The sequence below is a fragment of the Haliotis rufescens genome, unplaced genomic scaffold (assembly GCF_023055435.1).
Source record: "Haliotis rufescens isolate VD_foot unplaced genomic scaffold, xgHalRufe1.0.p SCAF_9, whole genome shotgun sequence".
Classification (NCBI taxonomy): Eukaryota; Metazoa; Mollusca; class Gastropoda; order Lepetellida; family Haliotidae; genus Haliotis; species Haliotis rufescens.
The window spans coordinates 9969681-9979310 of NW_025964383.1; the positions used below are offsets into that span (position 1 = coordinate 9969681).

General features: G+C 41.8%; 1 protein-coding gene across 1 annotated transcript in view; it reads left to right on the top strand.

Moving 5' to 3' along the window:
- The first annotated feature begins 3453 nt into the window (after positions 1-3453).
- LOC124125930 overlaps positions 3454-9630 on the top strand; it is a 61083-nt gene continuing 54906 nt past the window's right edge. The window contains exons 1-3 of the mRNA XM_048390585.1: positions 3454-3638; positions 4766-4820; positions 5950-6042. Coding sequence (XP_048246542.1) covers positions 3480-3638; positions 4766-4820; positions 5950-6042 — 307 coding nt within the window. The 5' untranslated portion in view covers positions 3454-3479. The remainder of the gene's footprint in view (positions 3639-4765; positions 4821-5949; positions 6043-9630) is intronic.

Below are 9630 nucleotides of genomic sequence, written 5' to 3' on the forward strand. Positions count from 1 at the left end.
CAACTCACTCTTTCACTGTTAGTGGACATGGCCCTCAGTTTTCTCCGGTTTATGGAAACTTCAAGTATAGAATCACTTGCAATTATCGTTTAACACGGGCATGTATAAAAAATGGTATAATTCCGCTTTCTTTTGCGGTAAACTGACGTTCCGACACAATCTTGAAGCAACGTGTACGTCAGGAAAATAACAAAACATCAGTAGAACTGTAAGTGTGTGGAACATGGCCATGGATAATATACTAATCTTTTCCCTGATTTGTTCGCCTTAGCGACAGATTATATATGGGAACGGCTCAGTGATATTGATCTTGAATTGGATATAATGCCGCTTCGAAATGTGTTTTATCATTGCATGTCAGTTTTATATGGCGGTAGAAAGACCAAGACATGCAAGTCTTAGATGTTTACGGCTTAAGTGAAATCCACGAACTCAGTGCTGACAGACCAAGGGACTTAATCAGGGCGAACTTGGTTTCTTGCAGACAACGAAGGGGTGCCAAATACTGCACAAATATTATAAACATACATTTCCATTTACCTTTACAATTGCATGCAATAAAACTGTGTCTGTTAAGTTTTTGTCTGTTTTGTTTTTAACATATATCTAGTTTTAATGAGATTGCCTGCTATCTCACAGATGCACAGTTACAGCCAGCTAAAACACGGTCTTTTGAGACTGGTAAGTCATTATAGGCGGATGGGGGTGGGCGGGGGGATTGGCGAGGGAGGGGATTTAGGTGATGTGTTGGTCACACACCCCAATGTTACGTAACATGTTGTTATGGCTCCCAAATACATGTAGCATCTTCCCATGCCCGCCCCCTGTAATAAATGACCAGTCCCCACGTAATGTTCAAATGTATACGTTTTCTTATTTGAAATAAATAGCACTCATTTTGTATGACCTCCTCTCACGCTCAATCTCACCAGCCCCCTCTCCCCTACACTAAATTAGTAGTCCCATAAGCGAAAGACTTCCTTCAAAATATGGGGCTAGGTTTACAATGTATCATGATGTGTCACTTTTTTCAGGAAAGTCAGATTTCTTATGTTGAGCCGATTACATAGCCCCACTTCCCGCATAGACTCATTTTAGCCAACCGCTGTTTTCCTACTTCACAAACGAGCCTGTTTGCCGAACACTGGTACTCTTCCTGATGAATCTAAATCCTTCATTGTGTGTTCACTGTGAAAATCGTACTGGTATAACGGTACATACAAGAGATCTACTACAGACTACATTCGCTGGTATCTTATGTGAGTTTACTGGAGCCCCGGCTGCAGATTTGCCTTTTTTGTCATCAGGCTCTATTTTGTAAGTATAAGCCTTTGTTAACAATAGTCCTTTATTTTCTGTAAAATTGAAAAGCAAAGAACCGGAATCGGGTTTATATTAAACAACACGAAATTGATACTGTTTTGTAGTTTGTATCCCTTGCGACAGCATATATGACCCAAGAAAACTACATATTGCACAGTGGGATAGCTGGCTGAAGTGGTGTAAGGGAAATAACTCTGTGAGGACTTGAGGCCATGAGTGAAACTGGGTATTTTCCATCCATTCTGTGTTTTGCTCATTAAAAAACTGAAATTACGAAGTCGTAAAAATATATTTGTATGTACTTGCACAATCGAAACAAAACATCAGTTGTGTGCCTCTGTATCTCACTATGTTATAATGTTTATGGATAACGTGAGTGAGTATGGCTTTACGCCGCTTTTATCAATATTCAGCAATATCACGGCAGGGGAAACCAAAAATGGCCTTCACACACTGTACCCATGTCGGGGATCGAACCCGGGTCTTCGGCGTGGCGAGCCAACGCTTTAACCACTAGGCTACCCGACCACCCCTTATGGATAACGATTCTTAAGAAATGAGTGACGAGTATACTTTTCATTTCTGGTGTCCTCCGCCGTAATGTTGCTGTAATATTGCTTAAAGCGGGGTAAAATTCAAATCACTCATTCTGATTCAACGTATGGCGTCGCATATGAAGACCCATGTCATATAAGGAAAGCCATATATTTCGTTTTCATCATGTATTCAATAAAGCTGATATTTATTTTTTAAAGTACTTCAAGAAGCATGATTGTTACCATGCTGATTATAAAGAGTGACTGCGATATAACTGAACTGTTGACTGAGGCATAAAATAATATTACCTCACTTATTCACTCACTCACTTTTAACTCTCTCTGTCACAAGGTAACCTTGTGTATCACTACCCCTGTGTTTGCTTCAGGCTAGGCTCACTCATTCACTCACTCACTTTTAACTCTCTCCGTCACAAGGTAACCTTGTGTATCATTACCCCCGTGTTTGCTTCAGGTTAGGCTCACTCATTCACTCACTCACCTTTAACTCACTCTGTCACAAGGTAACCTTGTGTATCATTACCCCCGTGTGTGCTTCAGGCTCGGCTCACTCATTCAGTCACTCATTTTTAACTCACTCCGTCACAAGGTAACTTTGTGTATCATTACTCCCGTGTTTGCTTCAGGCTGGGCTCACTCATTCACTCACTCACTTTGAACTCACTCTGTCACAAGGTAACCTTGTGTATCATTACCCCCGTGTGTGCTTCAGGCTAGGCTCACTCATTCACTCACTCACTTTTAACTCACTCTGTCACAAGGTAACATTGTGTATCATTACCCCCGTGTGTGCTTCAGGCTAGGCTCACTCATTCACTCACTCACTTTTAACTCACTCTGTCACAAGGTAACCTTGTGTATCATTACCCCCGTGTGTGCTTCAGGCTAGGCTCACTCATTCACTCACTCACTTTTAACTCTCTCCGTCACAAGGTAACCTTGTGTATCATTACCCCCGTGTTTGCTTCAGGTTAGGCTCACTCATTCACTCATTCACCTTTAACTCACTCTGTCACAAGGTAACCTTGTGTATCATTACCCCCGTGTGTGCTTCAGGCTAGGCTCACTCATTCAGTCACTCACTTTTAACTCACTCCGTCACAAGGTAACTTTGTGTATCATTACTCCCGTGTTTGCTTCAGGCTGGGCTCACTCATTCACTCACTCACGTTTAACTCACTCTGTCACAAGGTAACCTTGTGTATCATTACCCCCGTGTGTGCTTCAGGCTAGGCTCACTCATTCACTCACTCACTTTTAACTCACTCCGTCACAAGGTAACCTTCTGTATCATTACCCCCGTGTTTGCTTCAGGCTAGGCTCACTCATTCACTCACTCACTTTTAACTCACTCCGTCACAAGGTATCCTTGTGTATCTTTACCCCCGTGTTTGCTTCAGGCTAGGCTCACTCATTCACTCACTCACTTTTAACTCACTCTGTCACAAGGTAACCTTGTGTATCACTACCCCCGTGTTTGCTTCAGGCCAGGCTCACTCATTCACTCACTCACTTTAAACTCACTCTGTCACAAGCTTACCTTGTGTATCATTAACCCCGTGTTTGCTTCAGGCAAGGCTCACCACTCCGTCATTCATCATGGACATACTCCCTAAAGTTGTTGCTGCCACTGTACTTCTACTCAACATAGTTGTGGGGATCGGAGTTATCAGCCTTGTTGCGTCAAGAGAGGGCCACGATCATAGGACGGATACGCATATCAGCCAGTCGGAAATATTCAAGCAACGGCTTGAGCGGGTAAGAGTTACATTAAAGATTATCACCCCAACTCGCAGGGTTACACACCCTTACTATGCCAGTATCCTCTGATTCCTAAGTTCTCCTCGATAAGGATCCATGGCCAGATACATGGTACTCGTCACTCAATATGAACAAAATCGTCAATCATTAAGACGACTCCGTGATATGAGTGAAATAATGTTTAAAAAAGCAAGCGTTCATCAAAACCCACGTTGTCTCTATTCTGTTTCAAACATATGGTGTATATCTCTATTGCAGTCCAAGATTGACATGACTGCACTGAAGAAGTGGCCTCTTTTAATACATGGTTATAAGCTTTGGTTTGTTGTTTAACGCCGCACTCAGCAATATTCTGGAGCAGACAATCCACTGATTGACAACACGAGCATCGATCCACGCAATTGGGATCGATGACATACATCAACCAAATCAGTGAGCCTGATCACCCGATCCCGTTAGTCGCCTCTTACGACAAGCATAGTCGCCTTTTAGGGCAAGCATGGATTGCTGAAGACCCTTCTACCCCGGATCTTCACGGGTCATGGAGACCGCCTCCGTGGTCTAGTGGTTCGTTCCCCGGCCGCGTCATACCCAAAAGACGTTAAAAGATGGTATTTGTTGTTACCCTGTCTGCTGCTCGGCATTAAGGGGCTCAAAACAAGGACTGGTCGGCTCGGAGTCAGTATACTGTGTCTGAGTGGGATATTCATGTTAAACTGCGGCATGGTATCTCAGTCCGGACTAGTACAAGCAGCCACACAAACACTCACACGTACATGCACGTCGCTATATAAGTGCAATAATCTTGGACGTGACGTTAAACCCCATTTCACCTCACCTCACCCCACGGGTCATGGTAATAAGCATGATTGCTCTATCAAGACTGATATGGGCACTGGATAATGGAACATAATCCCTCATTACTTCAAACGAATTCACCAACCCGAATTTGAATGCGAGATATGCTTAAAATCCGTTTGACAATGCACCAATAAAAAGCTGGTCGAAAGTTTTTAAGCAACATCTTGATTGAATAAGATTAATTTAAGATTATATAAAAGCTACGCATCAATAAAATGCCTAACTTACCGGGTCGCTTTATCTCGATCAATTCTCTACTATAGATCTACGCTGAACATTCGCAGAAAGCCTGGGACAAGTTCGCCACTGCAGGAACAGGTGAGCATATACCGACACACACAGCTGCCACAGACGCCATGATTGAAATAACCATAGAGGAAAACACACAGTATACATCATGCTAATTACGGCGGACACAGATGGACCACACTTTTGTATTTTCTTGTGGATTGGAGCACCCCTGAAACAGTTTGATAGGGAAACACAAAATTAAAAAAACTATATTTGTATTTTTGGACCGTTTTCTGATTAATACAATAGGCCTTTTTCAAAAATAAAATATATAAAAATCGTGAACAATTTTTTCAGTTACGATAAGTTAATTAACGTTTATGTTTAACAAAAATACAGAAAACATTGGTGGGGGTTAATTCAACTTTTGTCACTGTTAGAGATACTGATGATACAAGAAAAATAACGCCCGCGGATACACCCACACAGTTTTTTAGCGTATCTTTAACGAAACTGGACATTTTTCAAGCGGATTCGCCTCTTTTAAATGTACATTGTACGTACATAAACACGGGCACGCCATATTGTAAAGCAAACGGTATGGACGATGGCGGATAGGAGTTCCCTCCCTGGGCGCCAGTAAAGCATAAAACGAAATCGCTTTCTTGGATTTGAAAGTCATTTGTAATCATTTACAATTTTGTACATAAATTGCTTTTAATGTACAGGATAACATTTGTTTCTCTCTTTTTCGTGCTGTAATATTTTTGGCAAATTCTTTCATCAATATATTTACTGTGAAAAATAATCTGAAATTTTATTTCTTTTCAATTTGTTCGTTTTGAAAGTGATACGAACTAACCGTCGCCAATGGGCCACAGTTAGCTGTGTGCTGTTGCGTCAATAAGGCGTGCCAGAAACCCTTGATCCTAGATCGATTCCTTGTTCGCCTTGATTATATTTCTGTTTTTGTCTGCACCCTTCTCGTGTATATGTGTACAGTGAACCCCTCTTAATACATGGAGTGTCGTTCCCAGTCAATCAACAGTCATCACCAGAACGAGTAGTTTCCGAACTATCGGGATTTCACGCTAATTTAAATAACGCATTCCTTTTCGCATTGACTCCATATCTTCGTCTCATTTGAAGACGCACTCACATACACACATATAGACATATATGTTTAATTATGTATAAATATGTCAACCTGTTGCAGACAAGGGACAACCGAGTTCATCTCCAGCCTTTCTGAATCTGCTGAAACCCATCGCATATTTCCCTGGACTTGACTTCACCGGCTATACAGAAGGTATACATGGACCCATGTCATATCACAGCATGCACATGGTGTCTTACAATGAAGTAATACTTTTATCATTGCATTGTAGATTATTAATGAATACTTCATCACCAAGTTCGTTTCTTCAGATTGCTACTCTTTGTGAAGCCACCTTTGGGAATAATTTACAACCAAATTGTATTTGTATACTTGTATTCATAAGCTTTGGTGGGGCGGTCGGGTAGCCTAGTGTTTTAAAGCGTTCGCCCGTCACGCCGAACACCCGGGTTCGATCCTCGACATGGGTAAAATGTGTGAAGCCCATTTCTGGTGTCCCCCGCCGTGATATTGCTGGAATATTGCTAAAAGCGGCGTAAAGCCACACTCACTCACTCCAGAATAATTAAACCTTATTAAGAGGGAACTAAAATGTGTAGTAAAAACGTGACTTCGATATTACATTTCAGTAGACACATCTGAGGAAACTACGATTAGAAACTGGGTACCTTTTGTCGGACCTGGGAGACAACTTTTGTACAACGGGATGAAGTATAAGAATGGCATCATCATAGTGCCCGCCACTGGAGTATATGCCGTATATAGCCACATCAAGTTTTACATAGAAAGAAATAATCATGACGATGCTGAGTCTGATTTTCATCATAATATAACACGGTACAGTGCACTGAAGCTAAATGGAGAAGCAGTTTTGAGGAATGTCATCAGCGAGAACAAAAACAGCATCATTGATGGAGCAAGTCTGGAGTACTCCAGTGATGTTCATGGATTGGTGCAGCTGGACGCTGGTGATCAGCTGATGGTGAAAGTATCAGGGATGAATCCACTGAGACACGACAGGGACTGGCATTATTTTGGAGTATACTTGACCTGACTTAACAAAAGAGTCCACGCATCTTTAGGGACCCCGGTTCGAACAGACCAAAGTATCCAGAAAGTGCTAAGGAGTGAATGCCTTTATTTCAGTCACTGGCCCCTAACACAATCGCTATTTACATTATATATCATTGAAGGGAGCCCCAGGTAATACCTCCATCCAGATACATTGGCATCAACAGATACGCTCATATTCGTACAAACGTATTACGGTTTTGAAATGCTAAAAAACATTATTGCGCTAAATATGATAATAAAGTTGTATTATGAGAGGAGGGTAGGTCGTGAAATTAAATATATAAGGGACATTTAATATTGTTTCGGTAAAAGGGATTTCTCAAATCAGTATAGAAAGGACAAACCAGACACACACGGTACTCTGATTCCTGTGAGGGAAGTATACAATAGGCAAAGTCTCTCATAAGACCAACTTTTGTACCACCCCCAGTCACTAAACGGTAACCAGAACACCCGAAAGAGCAGAGAGAAATACGATGCATTAACTGATACTTGTGATAGATACATTTCAAATAAAACACTTCAGCGACCTTCACAGTCCTAAATTTGAATTTTGTTTCAAATTCTCCAACCACATTTGATGGTCTTTGTCACTACATCTTGGGTTAGATAAAGACAAGAAATAGCTAAAATCACCAACATCCCGATAAAGTCCTAATGACAAGAAGCCGTATTTGAATAATATATTCTTCACATTAACTGCCCAACAATTACATCCTTATTTGCCAAAGTCGGCTGATGAAGATAAACCGGTTTGGATATAACGTTACCCCATTGATAAAGTAATCTAATCCAATATTCTACAAACTGATTTGCTTGAAGTAGAGATTGTCTCAACTCTCCTAGGGCTGCCCTTTTGGTTGGGACCCGTGAAGATTCCGGGGTAGAATAGGTCTTCAGCTACCTATGCTTGCCGTAAAAGGTGACTATGCTTGTCGTAAAAGGCGACTAAGGGTATCGGGGAGTCAGGCTCGCTGACTTGGTTGATACATGTCATCGATCACAATTGATTGGGTCGATGCTCATGATATTAATCACTGGATTGTCTGGTCCAGACTCGATTATTTACGGACCGCCGTCATATAGCTGGGATATTGCTGAGTGCGGCGTTAAACAACCAACCAACCAACCAACAACCTTTTGGTGGGACTTCTATTCAAATATGTAATAGTTTCAGAACACCCTTATGCAATCTGTTATATCAGTTTGATGGACACAATCCCTTTCACTTCAATATGTGAAAAAAGGTGACATTGTACGTCACATTGTTTAGCAATCTTCCCGAGGCAATGGGGATTAACTGACTTTAAAAGTCCAGTTTCCACCCATGCTGAACTAGGCTGGAATTTATGTGCTCGATCGTAGCACCACCAGTGGCTATAACGAGTTATGTCCCTTATATGCCCCTCCTGTTGACCAAACAGATGACACCTCTCATATGATATGCTTCAAACAAAATGGCGGCGCCCAGTAAAGGCGATCTGATCGATGATCAGAATCTATATTGTAATAAAACAGGTCTTACTTCGCAAAGTACATTATATCTCGTGAGCACTTAAAAACGGACCGCCTCCGTGGTCTTGTGGTAGAGCGTCCGCCCGGAGAGCGGAAGGTCCAGGGTTCGATCCCGGGCCGCGTCATACAAAAAGACGTTAAAAGAGTGTACTTGTTGTTACCCTGTCTGGCGCTCGGCATTAAGGGGCAAAAACAAGGACTGGTCGGCTCGGAGTCAGTATATTGTGTCTGAGTGGGGTATTCATGTTAAACTGCGGCATGGTATCTCAGTGAGCTAGCACTTTAAATCGGCATCAGTCCGGACTAGTACAAGCAGCCACACACACACATACACGTGCATGCACGTCGCTATATAAGTGCAATAATCTTGGACGCGACGTTAAACCCAATTTCACCTCACCTCACTTAAAAACTTGAAAAGATTTGGAAGATATCTGTTGACGCCGCGATGTTGGTACACATGCTTTGCAAATCCTGCAATCGACCGACACGGCAGTTTACTTATCGGATGTGGACTTCGTTACGAGATTTTGGTTCGTTAAGCCAAAATAAAACGCCATTCGGTTAGGGTGGAAACAGGATATTTAGAGTCAGTGAACAAACTCCCTTGCCTAGACAAAATGGTTTTGGCAGCATAATTTGAACATTCAAGAAGAAAAGGTAACTGTTTTCAAGTGGGTAATTGGAGGAACAAGCAAATCACCTCATACTATATATATATATTACGAATTAACACGAACATAGAAACGTAGGTCTTTGTCATATTATGGGTAGGTTTCTTGGCAGCAAAGAGCCAAGGCTCGCTAAATACAATGTTTATTCCTAATACAGGATATTTACCATCCCCAAAAACACTCGAGTGATAACTTCTATAAATATCCATGTCCAGACGTGATGCACATAGCGCATGTATGGTACATGGTTTTGCTTCGAACGAAAATGCCGTAACCATCCGTTTGAGATACCGCCCTTGTCTCGTTGTGATGGAAACAATGGCGTACTTGTAGAGCAGAGCATGGGATACAGCAAAACTGGCACGGACGGTCAAAGGGAGCTAACTCTGTGAGGGTACCCAGCAAACATTGATATTGGTTACACACAGCCAAATGTTTTCCAAAAGACTTCTATAGTAAAGTTAGATTTGTTTAAAATAACCAGGCATTCAACATCAATTGCATGTACATGCATGCC